The sequence below is a fragment of the Melanaphis sacchari genome, unplaced genomic scaffold, assembly GCF_002803265.2.
Source record: "Melanaphis sacchari strain LSU unplaced genomic scaffold, SCAv2.0 Contig202_pilon_pilon, whole genome shotgun sequence".
NCBI classification, from domain to species: domain Eukaryota; kingdom Metazoa; phylum Arthropoda; class Insecta; order Hemiptera; family Aphididae; genus Melanaphis; species Melanaphis sacchari.
The window spans coordinates 407,611-432,521 of record NW_020270994.1 but is presented as its reverse complement, the minus strand read 5'-3'; the positions used below and the strand labels follow the sequence as shown (position 1 = coordinate 432,521).

At 29.9% G+C, this 24,911-nt stretch overlaps 7 protein-coding genes across 7 annotated transcripts; 3 read left to right on the top strand and 4 right to left on the bottom strand.

Annotated features, from left to right (window-relative positions):
* Positions 1-224: 224 nt before the first annotated feature.
* Positions 225-825, bottom strand: LOC112593419 (histone H3). Its single transcript, XM_025337808.1, has one exon. The coding sequence runs from the start codon at positions 786-788 to the stop codon at positions 378-380; it is 411 nt and encodes a 136-aa protein (XP_025193593.1). The 5' UTR covers positions 789-825; the 3' UTR covers positions 225-377.
* Positions 826-1,036: 211 nt separating this feature from the next.
* Positions 1,037-1,430, top strand: LOC112593407 (histone H4). The gene has a single exon (XM_025337792.1). The coding sequence runs from the start codon at positions 1,083-1,085 to the stop codon at positions 1,392-1,394; it is 312 nt and encodes a 103-aa protein (XP_025193577.1). The 5' UTR covers positions 1,037-1,082; the 3' UTR covers positions 1,395-1,430.
* Positions 1,431-2,786: 1,356 nt separating this feature from the next.
* Positions 2,787-3,275, bottom strand: LOC112593396 (histone H2A-like). Its single transcript, XM_025337775.1, has one exon. The coding sequence runs from the start codon at positions 3,206-3,208 to the stop codon at positions 2,831-2,833; it is 378 nt and encodes a 125-aa protein (XP_025193560.1). The 5' UTR covers positions 3,209-3,275; the 3' UTR covers positions 2,787-2,830.
* Positions 3,276-3,562: 287 nt separating this feature from the next.
* LOC112593397 (histone H2B) lies at positions 3,563-4,048 on the top strand. Its single transcript, XM_025337776.1, has one exon. It carries the CDS (start codon positions 3,627-3,629, stop codon positions 4,002-4,004), a length of 378 nt encoding a protein of 125 aa, XP_025193561.1. The 5' UTR covers positions 3,563-3,626; the 3' UTR covers positions 4,005-4,048.
* A 2,743-nt stretch (positions 4,049-6,791) lies between these two features.
* LOC112593415 (cytochrome b-c1 complex subunit 6, mitochondrial-like) lies at positions 6,792-7,566 on the bottom strand. Its single transcript, XM_025337803.1, has 3 exons — positions 7,421-7,566; positions 7,184-7,289; positions 6,792-7,121 (listed from the first exon to the last, which is right to left on the bottom strand). The coding sequence occupies exons 2-3, from the start codon at positions 7,286-7,288 to the stop codon at positions 6,948-6,950; spliced, it is 279 nt and encodes a 92-aa protein (XP_025193588.1). The 5' UTR covers position 7,289; positions 7,421-7,566; the 3' UTR covers positions 6,792-6,947.
* Positions 7,567-8,008: 442 nt separating this feature from the next.
* Positions 8,009-11,466, top strand: LOC112593412 (synaptic vesicle 2-related protein). Its single transcript, XM_025337802.1, has 12 exons — positions 8,009-8,132; positions 8,292-8,476; positions 8,581-8,652; positions 9,060-9,184; positions 9,280-9,343; positions 9,602-9,727; positions 10,218-10,429; positions 10,494-10,693; positions 10,760-10,871; positions 10,941-11,025; positions 11,145-11,234; positions 11,329-11,466. The coding sequence occupies exons 1-12, from the start codon at positions 8,009-8,011 to the stop codon at positions 11,464-11,466; spliced, it is 1,533 nt and encodes a 510-aa protein (XP_025193587.1).
* Positions 11,467-12,665: 1,199 nt separating this feature from the next.
* LOC112593411 (transmembrane protein 131) lies at positions 12,666-24,312 on the bottom strand. Its single transcript, XM_025337801.1, has 26 exons — positions 24,095-24,312; positions 23,419-23,489; positions 23,317-23,351; positions 22,623-22,718; positions 22,019-22,130; positions 21,812-21,934; positions 21,576-21,739; positions 21,329-21,506; positions 21,146-21,251; positions 20,786-21,054; positions 20,455-20,628; positions 20,125-20,364; positions 19,850-20,044; positions 19,535-19,754; positions 19,312-19,458; positions 18,887-19,136; positions 18,610-18,822; positions 18,401-18,543; positions 18,165-18,331; positions 17,698-18,110; positions 17,459-17,621; positions 17,252-17,400; positions 14,334-15,682; positions 13,243-13,350; positions 13,007-13,180; positions 12,666-12,945 (listed from the first exon to the last, which is right to left on the bottom strand). The coding sequence occupies exons 1-25, from the start codon at positions 24,225-24,227 to the stop codon at positions 13,011-13,013; spliced, it is 5,388 nt and encodes a 1,795-aa protein (XP_025193586.1). The 5' UTR covers positions 24,228-24,312; the 3' UTR covers positions 12,666-12,945; positions 13,007-13,010.
* Positions 24,313-24,911: the final 599 nt, after the last annotated feature.

Here is a 24,911-nt window from a genome sequence, read left to right as displayed (position 1 = left end):
AAAAAATGTGGAACCAAAAAATTAATAGACATATTTATTTGTTAAATAGTAGATAATTCAAAAAAAAAAAACTGCAGAAACATTGTGTTTAATGTTTTTTTTTTTTTTTTTTTTTATTAGAAAAACAAAAGACCGCGGCAGCTATGGCCATTGGTCAGACAGTGACTAAAATAAATTACATAGCTACATATTTACATACATTTTTACAATATACAGGTTATATTTCTTTGAATAAGGTAGATTTTTTTAGAAAAATAAATAATTTTTGAGTTGCGGTTGGTTCCGGGCTGAGGATTTCGTGTAAGTGGGATTTTAATGTTTATGTAAGTTGGTGGCCCTGAAAAGGGCCGTTTTAGAAAAGTGATAAGTTTATTAATTTAAGCACGTTCACCACGAATACGACGAGCCAATTGGATGTCCTTTGGCATAATCGTGACACGCTTGGCGTGGATAGCGCACAAGTTGGTGTCTTCGAACAGACCGACCAAATACGCCTCGCTAGCCTCTTGCAACGCCATGACGGCGGAACTCTGGAAACGCAAATCGGTCTTGAAGTCCTGGGCGATCTCACGGACCAGACGTTGGAACGGCAGTTTGCGGATCAACAGTTCCGTGCTCTTCTGGTAACGACGGATCTCACGGAGAGCGACAGTTCCCGGACGATAACGATGGGGTTTCTTCACTCCTCCGGTAGCGGGTGCGCTCTTACGTGCGGCTTTGGTAGCCAACTGTTTCCTCGGCGCCTTGCCTCCGGTCGATTTACGTGCTGTTTGCTTGGTACGAGCCATTGTACGTTTGTTTGAAGGTCTGTTGGTTTAGCGTCAATATACCTATTAAACTGTATGCTATCACGATTAAAAATTCTCCAGTATTTATACACGTTACGGGAATACATCCGTTCGTCTCATTGGTCTATACGCTGTTATGAGTATAAAGGTGGGAGAAATCCGACCGCGCATTTCGATTGGCCGGGAGTGCATAGTATAACGTATAAATATAACTGTTCTCGTCGAATGTGGCATCAGTTAACGTACATCTCTCGGAGTTTCAATTCTCTCTACGCGAAACTACTAAAATTCAACATGACCGGACGCGGTAAAGGAGGAAAAGGTCTTGGCAAAGGAGGCGCCAAACGTCATCGTAAAGTATTGCGTGACAACATCCAGGGAATCACCAAGCCTGCCATTCGTCGGTTAGCTCGTCGTGGAGGAGTAAAACGTATTTCTGGCTTGATCTACGAAGAAACCCGTGGAGTGTTGAAAGTATTTTTGGAAAACGTAATCCGTGACGCCGTAACATACACCGAGCACGCCAAGAGGAAGACCGTCACCGCCATGGACGTAGTCTACGCTCTTAAACGTCAAGGCCGCACTCTGTATGGTTTCGGAGGTTAATTTATGCAGTTAGCAATATAATTTTACCCGCATTAAAACGGCCCTTTTAAGGGCCACCAACTCTTACTTAAAAATTTTCGAACACCCCAAGGAGTACGTTAACTGAAAATAAATATAATTTTGCATGATTATTGATTATCATCTCTACACCAAGTTAAGACATCTCATAAGGCGAAGCACGTAGACCAAGATCGAAACCTCGCCACTACATGATAATCAACCCAAAATGCTACTTAATTTAAAAAAAGATTCCTCCTCACCATAACGAAGCACTACGACGACTAACAGCGAAATAAGTTCAAATCTCATTATAGCAAATGTCCTCTCTTATCTCAACAAACAAACTAAAACACCTCATATATAATGTAAAGGCATAGCCTGATGCTCTCGATAGGCCATCGGCCGACTAATTAAGGCTAATTACAAATTTATCAATCGCTGCGTACACGCACTATTTGTAACACAAACCATAACCTAACGCCTTTATGTCCACACGTCTATTGCTATTATGCGTCTACGTTACGTTACAAGTATGTACGTAGCTGACGAAATATAGAATATTTTTCAAAGGTACAAATCTACGAATACTTCTTTAATATTTCTTATAATTGTTATCTCTTTCCTTATTTATACACTAAATACATATTTATTGTATAGCCCGAAAATGCCTTACCTATTCCCATTATATAAACTCTTATTCCATTTGTGATATTAACCATATTCTTTTCTTTTGTATTATTGTTCTTTTTATGTTACTACTTATGTATTTATATTTAATTATGTTATTTTTCTTTTTAATTTTGTTTTTAAATTTCTTTATAAACATTTTTATGTAGTTTTGTTCATTTATTTGTAATTGTTGTGTTGTAATGTTTAAAATAAAAGCAATAAAAAAAAAAACTCTTATTATCACTGTCCTGTGTTCTAATCCAATTATCTATGATGTTGATACATTATTATAACTTATAACGAATATATTTTTAAGCATTTTAGACGATTTATAAGTCTATTTACACATTCACAATAAATTTCTGAAAAATAAATAAATATATATTCATTGCAGTGCTTGTATGACGACGATGACAGTGCCTATACACTCGTATCAGGCGTTTGCCAATGATGAGTAAGATAATAGACGATGAATTAACAAAACGCAGCGTACAAAGTTCGAAAATTAATTTATTGTGATTTAAAGGAATATAATATGATAATATTTAATCAATGGAATTATTTCCATGAACTTTGAATTATATATAATTAAGAAAAGATGACGGATGATAAACGTGATATAATAGGTATGATGAATTTTTATGACTTCCTACACCAGGAACTCACAACAATAAGTGTTCACTATAGTTAGTCTGACTACTATTTAATTTTTAAATGGTGGCCCTGAAAAGGGCCTTTTTAATAAATAATCTAGTGACAGTAAAGTTTTAGACTTTCTTTTCGGTCTTTTTAGGCAAAAGAACGGCTTGGATGTTGGGCAACACACCGCCTTGAGCGATGGTAACACCGGACAACAATTTGTTCAACTCCTCGTCGTTTCTGATGGCCAATTGCAAGTGTCTGGGAATGATACGAGACTTCTTGTTGTCACGGGCGGCGTTACCGGCCAATTCCAAGACTTCAGCGGCCAAGTATTCCATGACGGCGGCCAGGTACACGGGTGCTCCGGCTCCGACGCGTTCGGCGTAGTTTCCTTTTCTCAACAGACGGTGGATACGACCGACCGGGAACTGGAGTCCGGCACGGGACGACCTGGTCTTGGATTTGCCTCCCTTCGATTTTCCTGCTTTGCCTCTTCCGCTCATGTTTGTTGTTTTGTGTCGTTTTATGACTGTTTCAGACCGTACTCGAACGCTTAATGATACCGTAGTGGTGAAGCATGTCGGCTTATATAGACGATAACTGAAAAACAACTCTGCGATTGGACAGATAAAAACGTTGTGACGATACTACGGCACACCGTTTGCTACGTCAATACTACTAAACGATGTCGTTTTTAATGAACAAAACGGTGTTGTTTGTGCGCGGAAAAACTACTATTGTCTACGACGACGTTGCACTGTTGAAATTAGTCTGTTCCGTTACATTTATGACGTTTGAGCCAATGAACTGACGACGTATGGTCTTTGGTTGATAATATATACAATCGGTTTTCATTGACCGCCATCATTCATCTCGTACGTTCTCTCAATCGTCGACGCACAACCCCGTAATACTCTCAAAATGGCTCCAGGAGGAAAATCCGCAGGCAAGGCTATGAAGAAGTCCGGCAAGGCGCAAAAAAACATCACCAAGTCCGACAAGAAGCGCAAGCCAAAGAGGAAAGAATCGTACGCCATCTACATCTACAAGGTGTTGAAACAAGTGCACCCCGACACCGGCGTCTCCTCGAAGGCCATGAGCATCATGAACAGTTTCGTCAACGATCTGTTCGAGCGCATCGCCGCCGAATCCAGTCGTCTGGCCCACTACAACAAACGGTCGACCATCACCAGCCGGGAAATCCAAACCGCCGTCCGTCTCTTGTTACCCGGTGAATTGGCTAAACACGCCGTCAGCGAGGGAACAAAGGCCGTCACTAAATACACCAGTTCCAAGTAGATTTCTCCCGCGATCCGCTTGTCAATAAAACGGCCCTTTTCAGGGCCACCACTTTTATATTAATTTATTTCTAACTTTTTTTTAACTCTGCGTTAATAAAATTGTTAAATAATTATTCATAGTAAGTAATCGCATATATCTATACAGCGTTGATTACGTCAATTACTGATGGAGTCATGTTAATCTCTTATATTTTATCAATAACTGCCATTAATTAAGGTAAACTTATAAACAACTGACTTTGTAAAGACTAGCGACTACGAAATAAACGTTGCATCGTCGAAAATACTCTCAATATCGATAATATTATAACGAATATCAACGTCCCTAAAGCGCTTAGTTAAATAATTTAGAACCATTAAATGTCCAATGTAGCTACTTCAGATTTTAAGAAGCTGGATGAAATGGCTTTTCTAACGTGATAAATGTCCCATTTTCGCTCACCTCATAAACTCTAGGTTAGAACTCCTGCTTCGGTTTTTCGCGGTGTAAATGGATGATCAAATATTCTGGTTTTTGAGGTTAAATATTAATTTTTAATATAATAGCAAAAAAATATATATATATTATAGAGCTTCTTTACCATAACGCACTACAACTAGAATAATTTTATGATTCAGAACACATCTTTAAATTTTTACAAGATTATAATAAGTACATAAACACTTTCCTAGATGATTTATTTAATAAAACACCCCGTAAATTTAGATACTATAATAAATATTATACACAACAAATTAATTGAATACATTTTTCATTTAAATGTCTTCCTAGATTTCTATTTATCGTAGTATTTATTTTTTAATAACTTTATACAACGCTTTATCTTTATTTACTCATGAGCTGTGTAATTTGGTAAGTACAAATAATTTTAAGATATTTCTTAATTATTGTATTTTAGTCTTACTGAATGAAAGCGAACATTCTTCACAAACCGATTTAGTCTCTGCAGTTAAGGTTGTTTTAAATAAAGGTCCACATTGCAGCATAGGCTACAACAATCATATAGGAATACATTTAGTGGGTCATTGCATTGAGTTACAAACATTTTTTAGTAGCTTGGATACTTGAGTTCTGTAGAATACTATTTCCTCCACAAACCAAAGGTTTACACAGCTCTATACAGCTCAATGTTAAACAAATTTTAAAACTTCATAACAGACCTACTATTAAAAAAAAATTATAATTTTAAATTAAATTCCTTCAAACTGGATTATTGGTTATTTTAATACCAAATGGATGAAAACAGAAACATTTTATGAATACATTGCACACATATTTCACGCGTTTATCATTGAAGTACCTATGTACACAGTTGTCAGTTTTGCTGTTTGTTGACTTCCACAAATACTATTTATTTTTAGAATCATTTTTATTTCACTTTATTAAAATTCTACCAGAATATTACTACCTGCTGATGATGTTTCTGTCTTTTCGCCACTTAAAGTTGGCTGGAAAAATTGTTTCTTTGAAATTAGTATAAACATAATATTTTAAAAATGTAACAAAAAAATAAATATATCAATCCCATTTTTAATCAATAAACTGTTAATCTACAATTTAAAAAATTGTATTAAAGGTTATAAGCCCGCCCTATCGCTGGAATCCTTATCAGATCAATTTTAAAAAATGTCTTAAGAAACATGACAATAAAAATATTTCTATCTCTAAGAATTCAAATTTAAATTTGTTTTGTAATACTGATAAAATTGCAATATCTAGAAAACTTTCAGCTTTTTTTTAATTACATAATTCACTCAAAAACGAAAATAAAAATATAAATGTACCAAAGAAAACCTTTATTCAATTAAAATTGAACTTGAGCCCCTGAGTTGAAAACTTCTATCACCTAACTATTTAGTTAGTCTGACACTGTACTAGTCAAAATAAGAACCTCAGATAAAGTAGTTAAGTACAGCCAATTATATAAAATACATTTTATATTATTATACTCGTATTTTACTTTATTCATTATTCTCAAAATCAAGTTAATACATTTTCAAAGAATTTTTACATCAATAACTTTTTGAATTTAACCTACTTTTATAATCTATCAATGATTTATGCTTAATCTTTTCTAAATAATTTTCATCATAAATATTTAGTCCATTATTTAAATTATTTTATCTCCTGTAATTTGGCAAAATTAGTTATGAAGGAATGATAATAAATAATGATAGATAGTGAAAAAAGGTAAAAATATTTTTTAAAACAAAATTATCATTTAAATAAATATAAAGAACAAACATCTACAATAAAAAATGATATTTCTTATATCCATAAATTAAAAATTATACAACAAAATTTAAATAATAACTTTTTTTTTTTTAAAAACCAAAGAAATATTTTTGATTAATTTTATTATTAAGGAGGATATACAACAAGTAATTATCATTTATAAGTCATCCTTAAAAACAAGAGTACCAATTTTTAAACAACATCTATAAGCTCAAATTAATTTTAAACAATTAGATTAAATTTTATGACTTAGATGGTGTTTATATTTTTCATTTAATTAATATAATTAACAGAATGTTTTAAAATAAAACAAGATAATAGTTTAATATGTATTTTATAATTCTGTAAAAGTCAATAAAATTTTTTATTTTTTGAATCAATTACTAATAATACTAATAACAGTATATAACACATGATTGGTAATATTATTATCATGCCATATAAATATATTGTATCATAAATTCATAATAACTTACATGACTAGTGAACATGTTTTAAGAGTTCAGTCAATGTGTATAATATCTTCAATGTATATCGGTAAAGCAAAACTAGTTTTAAATCAACTCAAATTTTATTGGAAAATCGGAAAAAAAAACAAGAAATAATAGTAATATCATATCTTTGTTTACATAATGGATTATACCACACAAAATATACCTAATGCTAAATGGCTGTCAAACTGCAACACCATATATTACATATAATTCACTTGAGATGATCGAACAGGTCTTTTGCGATGCATTTATCGACAACTTCCAAAAAATCCCAAAGCTCTTCAACACAGGTTTCAGCTGTTTCTTTTTTAGAGTTTACTCGAGTGTTACACTCTTGCAATTTGGCAAATCGTTCTTGCGCTTCTTTTTCTTGTTCACACTTAGCCTAAAAGAAGCATAGAACATTAATATATAAGTGTCATAGTAGTTTAGTATCATTGAACTTACCCTCAAAACCTTGGCTGGGTCGACTAGTTCTTCTTCGGCCTTAACAACGCCGAAAGGAGACTGCACGAAATTGGACAGTGTTTCTCTTATACTGGCGAACAACATCCTGAAACAAATTAAATGTCCGTCATTAACGATAGTGGTTACTCGCGTTGACCTTTAGGAAAGACGTCTCTGTCGAATGCGTCAGTCACATGTGTCATTAAAATGAAAATCAATAAAAAAAAAGATACTTACTTTTAATGGCTGATTTTTGAGTTGACAAAAAGATAGACAGAATAAGTAAATTATTCGTGGCGAAACGAGGTCGGAAAAGGGTCTACGGAGTCGATCTTTCGGCTTTGAAAAGAAATCTCTGAAGTCGGCAATCAGTTTTCCAAACAGCTGCGGCCGCCCAGCTTATCGGGCACGCTGGACTCGTGGAAGAATAAACGTCGATATCTTTAGTGCTCAACCCGGCCATAGAAGAAACGCGTGATAATAAATACGATAAATTCACTACGTCGATAACAAATAACAATGTGGACACGGTAATGTTTGATAATGATAATAAATATTAAAATTAAGTATTAAGTATTAACATGAAAATTAAATAATAAACATTTAAATAATTCTTATAGATTGCCAACACCACATAATATTCTATACCCGAACGATTAATTACGAATTCGAACATTGCAAACCATTTAAATAATATATTACTATTCATCGAGGAATCTTTGTCCGGGTTTTCGAATCTTATTCACTACTAATCGTCGACGTTCTGTATCGGCGCGATGTGACATATCGTTTTCGGTTCGAATTTTTGATTCCTTAAACAAAACGATGGAGTCCTCCTCGTCGGGTTACCAAAACCTGGATGAATCTGATCGTAGGATCAGCAATGTCTTCGCCGCTAAGAAACAAGCGCAAGACTTTGAAATGAGCAACGTGACCGTTGTGCCCGATGGTAAGTCCTGTGTTGCGGTCATCAGTTAAGTGATGAGCCTACGAGTCCATCCTCCCACAGAAAATTGAAAAATACCGTCTGAATACGTTCACAAGTCGATTGACTAAAATCTATAAGCCATAAACAATTCTTAAGTTTTTTTTGTATACCCCTGTCCAGAAACGTATACGGTCGCTCAAGCTGTAGATGCTTTTGGATTTGGCAGATTCCAAGTAAAGTTGTCGCTATTCACCGGACTTTGTTGGATGGCTGATAGTATGGAAACAACCATATTGAGCATTTTGTCACCCACTTTGCAATATGAATGGCAGATAACACATTTTCAGCAAGCATTAGCGACAACTGTGAGTTTAGTCTTGAGTTAAATTTATTTTGTAGTTAAATATTTTTTACATTCTTTTATATTCTGTTTTTGTACTTATATTTTTTCCCCTTTAATTATTTTTAGGTTGTTTTTATGGGCATGATGTTGAGTTTACCATTTTGGGGATGTTTCAGTGACAAGTTTGGCCGAAAGACAGTAAGCTTGTTAATTAGTTAATAGTAATAGTTTTTAGTCAGATGGATTAAATGATTATGTAGACCATAATGGACTGTGATTCATGGATCTACTCAATAATGACTAAAGATTGTTAAATATTTTTACTTCTTAAAACAATTTAAGAGTTAAATTTGTATTTAAATTAAATTTTACTAAATGAAAAATACTACAGATGTCATTTGGTCTCTTTTGAATTATAAACAAAAATGATTGAACATTTATATTGTTTTTTTGTGTTCTATACAGTGGAACCTCGATAACTCGAACTTCTATAAGTCGAATTTTCGATAACTCAAATTTTTTTTTCGCCCCCAACCGATTCGAGTTATCGAGGTTCCACTGTATTAATTTTAATAAAACTTATAGTAATTTTCTATATTTTACAGGCTTTAACACTTTGTTCAGTGTTATTATTTTACTTTGGCATTCTTAGTTCAATGTCACCTAACTATACATGGTTATTAATCTTACGTGGATTAGTTGGATTTGCCATTGGCTGTTCTCCTCAGTCGTATGTTAAAATAATAATGTTTTATAACAATTACAGTTTCATTTAGTAATATTATTTTGATGTATTTTGTTTGTGATGTATTGTGTATTTGCTAGTGTTACGTTATATGCAGAATTTTTACCTTGTAAACAACGAGCCAAATGTGTAGTTTTACTTGATGTAAGTTTAAGAATTAGTAATATCGAAATAGATAATAATATGTTTGTAGTCATTGCAATATATTATTACACATATATACATTATAAATTGAGGCGATACGAGGCCAATTTTTTTCATGATTATTACATATTATTTATGCTTTTAATATGTATTAAATTATGTATTCTCAACATACTATAGTAAAAACTTAACTCAGATCGCCTCGTAATTATAAGTACCTTATTAATAATGAATATTTTTGTTTCAATTTTTATTTAGTGTTTTTGGGCACTAGGAGCATGTTTCGAAGTTCTCTTAGCCCTAATAGTGATGCCCACATTAGGCTGGAAATGGCTTTTAGTACTGTCCACAGCACCGTTGCTTGGTTTCGCATGTGTGTGCCCGGTAATAAAACACCTAATAAACCCTTGTTGCATGTTCTATACTTTTATATCACAAAATCTAACACTTATTCAATATTAAATAGTTAAATCTTTGTGATATAGATCATTGATTCAAATTTAAGTTTAACAAATATGAATAATTAATACAATATTTAGTATTATGCTGTTTCATTCCTAATAATACACCATCATATTTTTAAATAGTTACAATTTTAGTTTTATATTTTTAATGATATTATTTCACATGTGCCTAACCTTGCAAAACATAATAAAAAAGCACTATTAAAATACATATTATTATGTCCTAACTACAAAAAAAAATAATTTATTTCTTTGATGGTAATTTTTATTATTCATATTTGCAAAGATGAAACAGTTTATGAATATTCCATAATACTTATTGGTTAAAATTTATAGTATATTATTTTGTTTTATGTATACAACTTATAGTCACTACTTTTCAAACACAAATTTGTTCTTAAAATTTCTAGTGGTTACCAGAATCAGCAAAATATCTAGTGACTAATGGTCAAACAGATAAGGCAATTGACACATTAAAAAAAGTTGCACATGATAATGGAAAACCGATGCTCTTGGGTAGATTAGTCGTTGACGATGTGGTTCTGGAAGAAAAACGTGGTCGTTTCACTGATCTTCTATTGCCACAACTCAGAGTTTCATCTATTTTACTCTGGTTTATTTGGTGATTCATTCAAACCATACACAAATTTTTTTGGTATTTTAATACTCAAATATATTGATTATAGGTTGGTGTGTGCATTTTGCTACTATGGCATTGTGTTGATGTCTACAGGACTATTTGAGAGCAATAACAATAATAGGACATGTTCATCAAATTTAGTCGGCGGAATTTTTAAAACCGTGCAATCTTGTACTGCCGAATCTCATTATTTAACAACTCGAGACTACATTGATCTTTTGTGGACAACACTTGCAGAATTTCCTGGTAATAATAGTAATCTTGAGAGTATATAAACTTTCATTTAACATGAAAAAATACACTTTGTTACAGGGATATTTGCCACCATTTTTGTGATTGATAGATTTGGTCGAAAGATTACATTGGTTTTTCAATTTACATTATTTGCTATTACATTAATTTTACTATTTCAATATGCTAAAAAGTAAGTTAGTTAAAAAAGCTTAATTATAAAACAATTAATTGTTGTACTTCAATTCACTTTTGTTTTTAGTCGCGTATTGTTGACAATCACATTGTTTTTGGCAAGAGGTATAATTGCAGGAGTGTTCCAAGCCATTTATGTATATACTCCAGAGGTGATTTTTAGAAATTTTTGTATCATAATATTTTTAAGTGATTTTTAGCAATTATTATGTTATATTGTTATATTTTTTTAGATTTTAATTGTTTATTTTTCCATAACTTTTTATTATAGGTTTATCCAACGCCATTAAGATCCATAGGGGTTGGAACTTGTAGTGCTATGGCTCGTCTAGGTGCTATGGTTACACCATACGTTGCTCAGGTATGTCTGACAATCAGAATACAATACAATTACCTGAATGTTCAGGTAAAATATTGAATAAATAATAATTAATTTTTTTTTATTAATATTTTAGGTATTGCTCAAGTCATCATTTAATACTTCAATAATCATTTACATTACAGCAGCTCTACTGGCCGCTATAGCAAGTTCATTATTACCAATAGAAACTAAAGGAAAGGACATGAAAGAAGAATATGTGGAAAAAGATTAATTTTAATTTTAAAACATTAATTTAATTTATCAGAAGTGTAATTTACCATTCACTGAGGGATTTTAATTAATATTATTATTTAAGTTATATTTATTTTTTATTACGAATAGTACTTTTAGTGGTGCTTAATGAAGCAATTATTATTTATTATTATGGAATTGGATGGGTCTAATACAAATTTTGATATTAATCTTAAAAACAAAAAATAACTGTACAAATTATAAAAAATCAATGTAGTAATAATCATTTTATCAACGGGGATTAATTGTCTTTCAATAGAAACAAATAGAATTATCATTCGTAAAATAGGATTGTTCCTAATTCACAAAACAAGAAAGGATATGAAGGGAAAGAAACCACATGAATTAATAACTGGAATTTTAACATTAAGTTTATATAATAGAACAAGTGAGTTGATTTGACTATCATATGAGTTTTGAAAAAAATGATAAGTTTGTTTAAACTTTTAACACTTAGAATTGGTTATTAAAAAGGACATAAATAAAATTTATAAACTAAGACTATTTAAAACTTTTGACTATCTATTCTTCATTCAAATTTAAAAGATTTTTAACTTTAATAAACAATAAAAACAATAATTATATAGATGGTTCATTTGATTAAAAAAAAAAAATGGGTATGATCTGATTGGTGCTTAACAAAAAAAAAAATTATCGCCGAGGTTCCTTCTTATAGTGAATAAATTATAATTTAATTATATAATCTTGTTTATTATGTATTACTCAACAAGACTTTCTACTAGATTTCAGGGTTATACCAATGGTGCTAAGATTCATTAAATAATAACAAAAATTATATTATTAGCATGTTTGCAAAAAAGATCATTATGGTTAAATTTGGCAACTATACATTTCAGTTCTTGTAAAAAATTCTGATTGAGCCATAATTTTTTAGTTAAATTATGACATAAGTTTAAAACCACAACTAGTATGGTAAACTACATATAATCTATATTTTATTTAACTTTAAAGACTGTTATGATTTTTTAGTTTGTTAAAAAAATATATGTCAAATTAATATTTATTTTGTAAAAAATTAAGCTAATTTTTTTTTTATTTGTTAATAAAAATGAGTATTGTAATCCCTATTTAATATTTATTATTGATTGTAATTTTATTTTTTTACTGTCAAAAATTTATAGATTTCTGTATAAATTATAAAAAAATAAATAAACACAATTGATATTTTCAAAACATCTTGTGTCTTTATTTTACTGAATTAGGACAGATATTAAAAGAAGGGGGAAAATCAACAACAAAGTAGAAACAAAAAATCGTGCTCATTAGTTAGATTTGAAAGATCAAAAATGTCCACAAAAAACATAATATGTCTATCAAAAACAAGTCCATTATTGCCTATAAACAAAAGAAACTTACAACTGTCCAAAAGAAAGTCTACACTTTAAGGACTTCGAAAGGACTTGCATAACTACACGGCAGTGGCCTTCAACATACGTATCTAAAACAAATAATACTTATAATATATTAATACTACAATAATAATATTTTTTAATACTCACGAGTTTATTTCTGAAGACTAGAATTATTTGTAGATTGCCCATAGACTGGCCCCCAAATGTATGATGTCCACAAATTGTACCCAGGATCATTGCTTGAAAATGGTATAATGTCAGTAGAACTGTCGTAGCTTGATGTACTTGTAGCCACAGTATCAATTATTGAAAGATTTGATTCTAAAAAAAATGAACATATACTATCATATATCATTGAAATCATTGCTTTTTTAAAAACAAACCTGACTCTTTATTTAGAGTTTCAAGCAAAACTAAATCAGAATCTGACTTAGTTACTTTTTCTTCATTTTTACGATCTCTTCCTGAACCCACAGGTCCTAAAATAAAAACTAAAAATATAAAAGAAATTAATTTCATTCAAAAATAATTCATATTAAAACTAAAAACAATTTCATATCCGTACTTCCAAATTTGAATTTAAAATAATAAGCAATAGATGTAAAAATAAGTTGTAACGAAAAGTATATATTATCAAATCTAAAAGTACGAATATTAGCTGAAGCGTACCTCATAGGCTCATATGATATTTTAATTTAAAAATATTACAAATTTAATCATAGTTAATACACTTTAATATTAAGTTAACAACACAAAGTTGGTGTTGATAAATGTAAAGTTTCTGTTGTGAAGAGATTAGACGTGATAAATAAAATATAGAGTGCTCACTGACATTTTCTTAATTTTATAGCTTAATTTAATTTTACTATGTATTTTTTGCAATAAAAATTTAACATAATAAATTATCTTTAATTTTTAAATGGATCAAATTGTACAGAAAAAAATAATAAAATTTAACTATTAATTTAATGTATGAATTATTATATACATTAAATAGTTTAAAATTTCCAAATAAATAGTAAACACCAATTAAACAGTTTTTCATAATATTATTATATTTAGACAAATATTTATAAACTTTCAGTTGTTAGCACATCAATAGCTCTATACAGAAAATTGATTATTGCATAAATGTCCAATAGTGTTACTGGCTCAATAAATAACCTGCTACTAGAACTGTAATTAGCAGATCTGATGTGGGTTTGATAATTATTTAATTGGTAATAATGTGATAATGTTTATTAGAAAGCATTATTTAGTTTTTACTTGGTTTTATTATATAAAAGTGGTATAATTTATCCAGAAACTATTGTTAGTACTAGTTAACAATTGTCTTATGCATCACTATACATATTTTACAGAGGCATTAAAACTGAGCAGAATGAATAAATTAGATACACGTTAATAAATTTACTGACTAATATTATACAATCTATCCTTTATTAAAATATATAATTATTAAATAAAATATTACCATGCTTATTAGTTATTGTTGGTGAAAGATTAACATGTTTTTCATCAGAGCCTCTTTTCAATACAGTAATTTTTTTCTTGATATCTAGCTGTTGATCTGTCTGGGGCTTATAAAGAGGTACAAAATCTTTATTTTCTTTTTCTGTGATGGCAGGAATAACAATTTCATTGGAATTATGTTTTATCACTTCTGGAGAGTTACACCTTTCCACTGTTAGAATCTTTGATTTAACCAATTCTGTAGATGTGAATTTTTCTACAGTCTGCACTTTTGGTTTTATTACTTCTGGTGAATTGAATCTTTCAACAGTTTGTACCTTCATCTTTGTCACTTCTGGTGAAATGCATCTCTCTGCATATTGGACTTTTGATTTTATCACTTCTGATGAATTGCAAGTTTCTACAGTTTGAACTTTTTGTTTTGTAACTTCTGGTGAACTTAACTTTTCTGAAGATTGTATCTTTGGTTTTATTACTTCTGGCAAATTACATTTTTCCATACTCTGAACATTTGATTTTACTACTTCTGATCCATTAAATCTTTCTATAGTTTGGACTTTTGATTTAGTAACTTCTGATGAAATAAATCTTTCCACCGTTTGAACTTTTGGTTTTACCAAATCTGGCATACTTAATTTTTCTGTATTTTGAACCTTTGATTTTACAACTACAGGAGATGCTATTAATGGTGAAACTGATGGTGTAGAATGAGGTAATGAAGCTTTTCTATCGGTCTTATTTTTCTTCTTCATGCATTTATATTCTGCCAATAGTCCATCATCATCAATTAACGATTTCTTTGATACTGTTGATCGCGTTGTTGCTGGTTCTTTTTCATTTTTATTCTGTATAGATTGTATTGGTTTTGATTTAGAAACATTACATTTTTCAATTACACGTTCAGGCTGTACGATTGTCACAATTGACTGTTTTGGAAGAACAATTTGGTAGGGTGCAACAGAAGCAATTGGCTTTTTAACAACTTCAAGTGATGGAGAATTCAACACTGTAATTGGAGATTCTGGACTATTAATCGACTTTATTACTGGAAGACTGATAGTAGAAACTTTTTTATTGCTTTTCACAGTTTTTACGATTTTAGGATCTGGTTTGGTTTCTATTGGGGCTTTTGGTTCTGGACTTGGATTAATTTTCTCTGTCACTGGAAGTTCTTCATAATACTTAGCTGCATTAAGGGCTTTCTTATGCTTTCTCCAACTGTCAACTGGTTTTAATCCATACTGTTTTTTCAATAATTTTTCAGCACGTCTACGATTTTCCATTTCAAACTTTCCCTCTTCAGATTTAGAACTTTTATTCAGTTGAGAATCTATTACGAGCCCAGGAGATCTATAACAAAATCAACAAGAAGTCAGCATTATAAAATTATTTAAATTAGTTTATCATTAATTAATAATTTAAATTTTCATAATTTTCTATGGCTTTCTAATAACTATAAAGAACACAAAAATACTAAAAATTATTTAATTATATCATGGTATTATAAGTTTTTTATAATATATAATGTATATGTTATACCAATATTTTAAAGTTCAAAGATAACATATTATTCTCCATTAAATATCTAGTTTTATAAAAGGATAAATAGTTGCAAAAAATATTTTGAATTAATCATTTTTAATGCAAATTTAATAAAATACTAAACACCTCTAAGTGTTTCAAAATACCTTTTTCCCATTAAAAAATTAATTATTATTTCTTTGATGATCACACTGAGAAAATGAGTACAGTTAGAATCCTTGGAGTAATATTTAAAACCGATTTATCATTCCAGTTGCATGTTGATTATATCTATGCAAAAGCCCCAAAAACTCTTAGGTTTTTAACTAGGAATATCAAAGAATTTAAAAATGAACAGTATCTTAAAACTTTGTACACTTCTTTAGTTACATCTATACTAGAATACTGCTCAGTTATTTGGAAACCTTCACAAATAGAGTTAGTGGAAAAGCTTTAGTGAATTTAAAGATTTTTATGTTTAATTACATAAAAGAGATGTATACATTCCAATGTTTAACAACCTGAGTAATATCTCTTTATTCAATACAGACTTCCCTTAATTTAAATTCCCTTATTAATAAACAAAGGTATACAGACATTTGCTTTTTGTCTTAATTTGTAAATAGTGTTATACCTTGTTCAGAATTATTAGAGCAAATTAACATTTATGTTCCTCAATTTCAATTGCATTTTTGTCCTACATTTGAAATTCCATTTTATCGCACATCTTATGACATTAATAATCCAATTAATCAAATAGAAAATGCATAAAATAATTTAAAAAATTTTAATTTGTTTAATATAAGAGAATTATGTCAATTTAATTTACATTCTAACTTTATCTCTTAAATAATATTTTGTAAATTTAAATTCTATTATTATGTTATTTAATCTATTCTACTAATGTAATGTTTGCACATCTTTATTACTTATCATGTTATTGAATTCATTGTACTTAAGCTCACATGGACCCAATAAATAAAATATAAATTATAAAATCTCAGATAAAAAAAAAAAAAAAAAAAAAAACAAAGAGTATCTACACTACATGCAGATACATTGGTACATGTATATGTCTTGTTTCTACTGAATACAGTTGATATAAAAATCAAAAAAATTATAATATGAATACAATTATTATATAATGGGCTATAAGTACCTAATGTTACTAGATCACATGCCACTGTGATTTTGATAACGTTCGTATAATCGCTAATTTCCAGTAACTAGTCCCTACCGGTTGACATACATACACACACATAAAATAAAATGCTTAAGACGTAATGGTAACATTCTTGGTGTCACACAAATTAACAGAATGATCCCTAACCATAAGACATAACATGTCAAAAATTATATTTTCAAAAAAATTCAAAAAAAATTTGTAATAAACCATACCTATTTCTTGCGATTTGCCATGAAGATACATTGTATTTTTGACTAGAATCAGTTTCTGGTACCACTGTTTGACTTAAATAACGTCTCTTTGTTTTTTCTTTAGGATGATTATCAAGTAAATGAGATCTACTTCGGTCTTTTTCAAATTTCTAAAAAGTTTAATTTATCATAATTTAAGTCAAAATAAAAAGAGAACAAACAATTTACTTGTTCTGGTTCTGGTTCTGTATTCCGCAACATAAAACTCCAAATGGGTGTAGAATCTGAAGGCTTGACATAACTGTTTTCACTTTGTGATATACCTAAAGATGTAGGATCAGGTATTACCTCATTACGCTTTTCATCATTGCCTTCTTTGTGCTTGGAATTCCTGTTGATTTTTAAATGAAATATTACCACTAGTCACACTACTTGTAGTACTAATGAGGTGTTTAGGCATCACATACTTGAATTCGCTTTTTTTAGCATTTCCTGATTGTGCTAGAACAGACTGAAACGATCGTTTTCCATGAGCTCCAACACATGGAGGACCGAGGTTTTTTGATAAAAAATCCTTATCAATGGTATGTACAGCAGCAATTGATACAATCCAAGCAACTACCATGAGAATTCCAGCAGCCAAAAGCATAATTTGGCCAATTGAAGACTCCCATTCTGGTCGAATCCAACTATCACCTCGCCGGAACTCTTGCCACGTATATTTTTCTTGGCATAATTCCCATTCTGGAGGTACAATACCCCACAACTGATAGATGAAAATACGACTAGTGGTTTCTGATCCAATTGTTTCTTCGGTATTAATTTCTAATTGGCGAATAACCGATCTTAAAGTGAAATCAGCAGTGAACTCTACAGATACCTAAAATAATTGTTCTGTTACTTCTAAAAAACATTGAAATGTAATCAAACATACTTCTCTGGATTGATTAGGTAATAGAGAAAATTTTCTACAGTCTAAAATTCTAAAGCCATAGCCACTGCAAAGTACACTGTTTATAGTCATAGATGTAATCCTAACTGTATGTTTGCCAGGATTCTTTATTAAAAATATTCTGGTCTCCGATGGCAATAAAGTTTTATCTAAAAAAAATATTTTATATTTATATTCTTACTTTTGAAGATAGAAATTAAAAGATATAAATCACTCACTTTTACTACACATGAGATCTATCATGGGACTAGATTCCAAATCAAAAATTAATGGAGGTAGTTTTCTTTTAGAACCAAATGATAATACAGGATAGGCTCCCATTCCTTTTAGTAATATACTTTCTAAAATAGATACATCGTTTCTGAAAAACGACAAAATATATTAAAAATAAAATAAACAAGATTAATTTTAATGTGTATAATCTTACCTTATGAAAAGTATAGATGTACTAACACCAGGTTTTTTTGGCTGAAATCTAACTAACACTTCAAGCTCTTTTTGTGGCGGTAAAACGAATATCATGGTTTTTTTATGTGGAACATAAACAGAGTTCTTGACATTTAAAACTTTCCTTCGATAAGGACTAGAATTATTCAATACCAATTCCCAATCATCTCTTGATATTAACAAAGAATTAACTCTAAATATAATGCAAAAATATTATTTAATTGTTGATGGTTTTATTGAATGCTGTATACTCATACTCGTGTTCAAATAAATCTATGAATTCTGTGATATTACACCAATACGGATGGGGATACATAGCCAAATGCAACGTTATATTTTGTGTATGAAATGTATTTTTCACCAAGATTTTTTGATAGTACGGTTTTCCTTTCACCTCCATGGTTGGCAATTCGAATGTAGTTTGCTGTCGATTTTCACCAGGTTCTTGTATGAACTTTGGCCATTTTAAATGAAGATGCACACTGAACTGACAAGTTTCAGCGCCACCTGAATGAAATAACCATAATTTATTTTATTATTAGACAATTTAAAAAAATAAAATTAAGATATTTTTTTAGTATTAAATAATAATATAATATGAACTTTTTAAACATTTAAATATCTCAGAAATAAAAACTAAGCCAATAGCTTTTTTCAAATAATTAATCTTTAAAATACATACCAGTCTCTAATGTAAACTGATGCCTTAGAGTGCGATTGTCTTCTTCAGCATAATATTTACCCATTCGACGATAAAACCAAGAAAAATCCATATAACTTGTTTCCGAAGAATTTGTTAAATGGAAGCTTGACAACCACATTGCTCTTTCTACATACATCAATATAGATATATAAATTTTAATAGATTAAAATATTTTTATTTTTAATTAAAATATATCACGTACCCGCTTTGCTGAACAAGCCTATCCAACCCGAAGAGTTTTTATGGTGAGCAGGAATCCATTCTATATGTCCAACTAAAGACACCATTTGAGGTTGAATAAGAGATGGTCTTGTGGGAACAAATCGAACATTTTCACTAACAAATTCACTTGTCACGGAAGTCAGTGCTAATGTTCTGTCCAGCCAAGACATAACATTTACTTCAGCAGTACACACAGCACCCTAAAATTTATAAATATTACATGAGGATCGAGTGGTAAATATTATATTATTACCTAAGTAATATTTATTATATAACTTAATAACTTCACACTTACTGGATGACAGTTTTCAAATGCTAATGGTTCAGCTATTACTTGTAAATTCTTATCAAACACAGATACTTTTAATGGTATACTGTAATGTTGATGTTGAGTTTGAATCCATATTTTAACAGTTAAATTTTGATCAGGATTTGGTGTAGACACCAACAATTGGAATATAGCATAATGTTTAACTGGTAAAGCCACAGGCTATAAAAATATCAATTAATACTTTGAAAACATTATTTAAGCAAATAAAAAGGTAATTTAAATGAGCAAAAAATACTTACAGCTGGTATTTGATCATCACGTATCATTGGTCTAGACCAACTGTCTGCACTGTTGCGACGCATCGAAGAATTAAATTTTCCTATTTCAACCAAATTTAATGATACATGAGGAGTGTAAGTTGTACCCCAATCTTTAACCATTATAGCAACAGGATTTTCATTGGCAACCACAATATATGTATGACGAGGTGAACTAATTCTTATTGGTGGTAATGTAATGATGTTGGTAGCTGGTAAAACCTAAATTATAATGTCAGAATATTTTTTATTACATCAATACAATTATAATATAATATCATATTATTATTTTAAACACGAGATTTTATATACCTGTGACAGTTGTCCATCATACACCATTAATGGAATTGTAAAATCTGAAGCATTTGTTTTAAATTCTAAATATGATATAATATCCATTTTGGAATTGTTTGGGTTTACATATCCAACACGAAATAATGTTTTATTCTGACCAGGTTTTAAAACTACAGGATTAAAATCTCTTATCTGAAAAATAAACAAAAAACATAAAACATATTAGTAATTTTAAAATATGTAATAAAATTGTTGAAATTATCATATTTATTATATTATATATGTATATAAATAATAAATAAATGGAAATTAATGTAAAAATAAATCTATAATTTATAAGAATATTTACCTTAAAATACTGTGTGGCATTTTTTGGAATTTCTATTTGAGAAATAGCAACTGGAGTGGATGAAAAATTATTAAGCAATGAAAATGTTTTGATGATACTTGTTGAACGAATTGCTTTTGACATCACAAAATGCAGCGACTGTTCTTCATACACCAAATCACCTTCTAATGTTCTTCCATGATATGGTATATTCAACTCATTGCCTTTGTTACTCTTCACTGTTAACTGTCCATAATGTGTTTCACCATATGAATAACCAACATAATCCCCTAAAAGAATTACAAAATATTTTTATTCAATAAATCAATAAATTTTAAAGAACAGTCAATAAAGATGTTAAACATAATTTATAGCCCTTACAATGGTAACTAATATGAGCAACTTGGCCTGCTGTACATGACTGTGGAGGAACTTCTACTTCGTGAGGAAAATCCACAGTCACAAAGTGAGAATCAGATGTTACATTCTTAAAAAAATATTATAAAAAGTAATGAATGATAAACGTCTTAAAAATAAAATAATTGTCTATCCTCTATAACATACCTGAACAATAATACTAGATTTTGCTGAATTACACAAGTTTAGTGCTTTTGATGTAACTAAACCATTTCTGCTAGCAACTCCAAAATCGATAATATGTTCTGAGCTATACAGACCGGGTTTTGATACCATAACAATGTTTATTGGTACATTTATATATTCATGATTACTCAAAAATAGCCTGTTTACAAAAGAAAAAACCTCTATACAATTATTTTTTTTTTTAACAATTAAAACAATTCGTACAAACCCAATTTTTGTGGAGTGATTTTTCTTAGACCGTTCTGCAAATGTGAATCTAATCAGAGGTTTTGTTTGATATGGCATAATATCCCAAACATTTCTTTGATCTTCCATCTGACCAGATGGTAGACTTAAGTGAAATCCTGGTCCACCACCAAATACTTTTACAACCTAAAATTATAATTTGTATAAAACCTGAAGAACAATTAAATTTGATTATTTTATGTTAGATGTTAGACAAACTTGTAAAATTTCTGAGTATGGATTAAATATTGAGATCGCTGCTGAAAATGTTGCTCTCAGTGGTAACACAAGATTATTTAAATAAGGAACTTTGTAAAAGTCTAAACGATTTCTATGTTTTTCCTATAAATAATAATTTAGTTAGTAAGCATATTAAGTAACAATTATAAGCTAAACACCACAATTCTATATCTTAAAATTTTTTACCGGTGCAGTGTTAAGGAAATCCTCAAAAATTGTTACATCTAAACGCTGACCCACAATTGAACTTTTATTATTCTGTGGATTTTTAGGAGCAAAATAGTACATTTCGTCTGGGCTATAACAAAATTAAATCAAACCATTTTTAACTAAATATATAAGAAGCAAATGACTAATCATTTCTTTAATTATTAAATAAATTATCATTAATTTTGATTTGATTTTAAATTACATTCAATTAGTTTTTTAGAATTAAATAATTTATTTTGAACAAGAAATATTTAAAAAAAAATAATCAGTAGGAATAATCAACAGACATCAATAACAAAGTTAAAAAAACATATGCTGAGTTGCATAAACAATCATTAAAAAGTTAACAAATCATAGTGAACTAATCTCTTAAACATTATTTAGTGATCCACAATTGGTCCATAACATTTTATTAAACCACTAAATTAATCAATGTTTCATACAACTTAGCTAAGTTAGTCAATGGGTCAACTATTAAATTATAACATAAACTCATTATTAATAAAATCTACAGTTCTACTTGGTTTAGTTTTGTTATGGAATTACATTTATCATTAATTTTAATAAAAAAATAACTTACCCAATGGCTGCATCAGGTTGAAGTTCATCAAGTCCAGGTGGATGAGGACCTGTATTGATGTTTATGAGTATCATATCAGGATCTTTAGCCTCATTTCTAAAAATTAATAAAATTATTTGTTGTTAGTGTAATAAAAGACATATTCTAATTATGAATTCAGACATATATACTCCAGAAAAAAACTTTTATTATTTATTAATTAATATGAAAATATAGTTTTTTTTTTACTTTTAAAGGAAACTAAAGCATCTTTTTTTTTTGTTAAAATGACACCTAACAATGAAAATTAACCTCATTTGCAATTTTAATCAAGCTTATAATTAAAATATAATTATAATTACATAACTAGTTATTGATTGGTATCTATAATCTAAGTACACACATATTTTAACTAAATCATTAATTTTTATAACTTAGTTTTTGAAAACAAGCAATAAAAACAAAGGTGAAATTTAATTATTTTGATTTGTAAATCATAAATTTATAGAATAATTAACATCCATACTTTCTTGATTTAATCATAATTAATGAATACATTCAAACATAATATAAACTTCTCAAAAATATAGGTCAACCAATTGAATAATTTTTTTATTATTAATTATTTATTACACATATAAATATCTATAATTTACATCTAAACAAACATATTAATTTATATGAAGAATAAGAAACTGCTTAAATATTTACTTACTGAGGAGGATTTGATCGATCATGAGATACTTGTTCCTAAAAAAGTTTTAGTAAATATTTTAATAAATACTATGGTTTTAAATTGATTTTAAAATTGACTTACTTTTTTTGAATGTTGAGAAAGATCTTCAACAACATAAGATCCATATGGAGCATTTTGTGGTTGAATATAAACTATAATAAAATAAAATTAAGTATACATAAATAGTCTACATTTTTTACAGATTTAACTTTCAAAACTAAATCTGAAATTTTGATTTGTACATTGTAGATACCTACCTAATTAATTTAAAGTAATTGGATAAGTTAAAATCGTGTTGTCGTTTTCAATGTATACTTCATAATCAATATAAACACTTTTAGAATATATTTTTTATTAATTATAAATACTGCCTGCTTTATTGTGAGAATATGTTTATAATACTTGTATAGGGAAAATAAAATTGATCAATCTACTAAAAAAAAAATTGTATTACAATAATAGGATTGAAATATCATCTACCAAAAGTGTCTCTTAACACCACTATTGATTAACTAACTATTAAGCTAAAGTGAATTTTCAATCAAATGATCATTAAAACAAAAGGGAAATTAAATGAAATCCTATGTTTTGAGTAAAATATTGAAATTAGGACAGTCAACAGTTGCAAACACAACGTGCCCAAGTGGGTTTTTGTGCTGTTTTTTTGAATAAGTAGTTAACAAGCAAATGTAAACACTTGGTATGTATTACCTATAATAGGTTGTCAGATAGGCAAGGAGTAGCAGAGAAGACTTACCAGAATCGTGGTGATACGAAACCGAAGGCGTCTGACTTAACGACAGTGGCAGTTGAACCGCGATACTTAAACATACTGCTAAAACGGTGAGGACGATACGAACACAGGGCGTTAATAATAATATGGAGATCATGGTTTACGATGTGTAAAAATGAGAATTTTAAATTATAATAATATTTAGTAATAATAAAAATAATAGGTACAAACAGTAATAGCAGTAATGGTAAAAAAAATTAACAATGTAATAGCTAATAATAATAATAATAATAGTAGTAGTAGTAGTAGTAGTAATAACGGTGGAGATATTGTAACAATAATGATTACGATTTCAACAGAGGCGGATAGCGCGAGAGAAGAGAAAAATTATTATAAAACGACAAAACGCGACGGCGGCTATGGCGACAACGACGGCGGCGGCGGCGCACACACACCACTTGTCTCCACTATTGTGTAAATTACGGCGCGTTACATGTATATCACATTATGTACCTGCGGCGGCGGAGTCTTTCTGGTTTCTGCGCGCGCGATGTGACACACGCACACTCGGTCATGTGAAGGATGAGGGGGGGGGGAAGATTCAAATACGTGATCCTTTGTGGCGGGGGGTTGGGGTGCGTGCGGTGATGATAACGACGGCGACGCACGGAGTGTAGGTTCCGTAGGTAGGTAAGTAGGTAGGTACCTCGTCTCGTTATTCGTATTGTTATAAATTTTCCCCGGCGATCGCGGGGATGATGTGGACGAGTTGGTGGTGGCGAGCGAGTAGGAGGTGGCGACAAGAGGGTCGGTTTCGGGAGTACGATTCTCTCGACTTTCT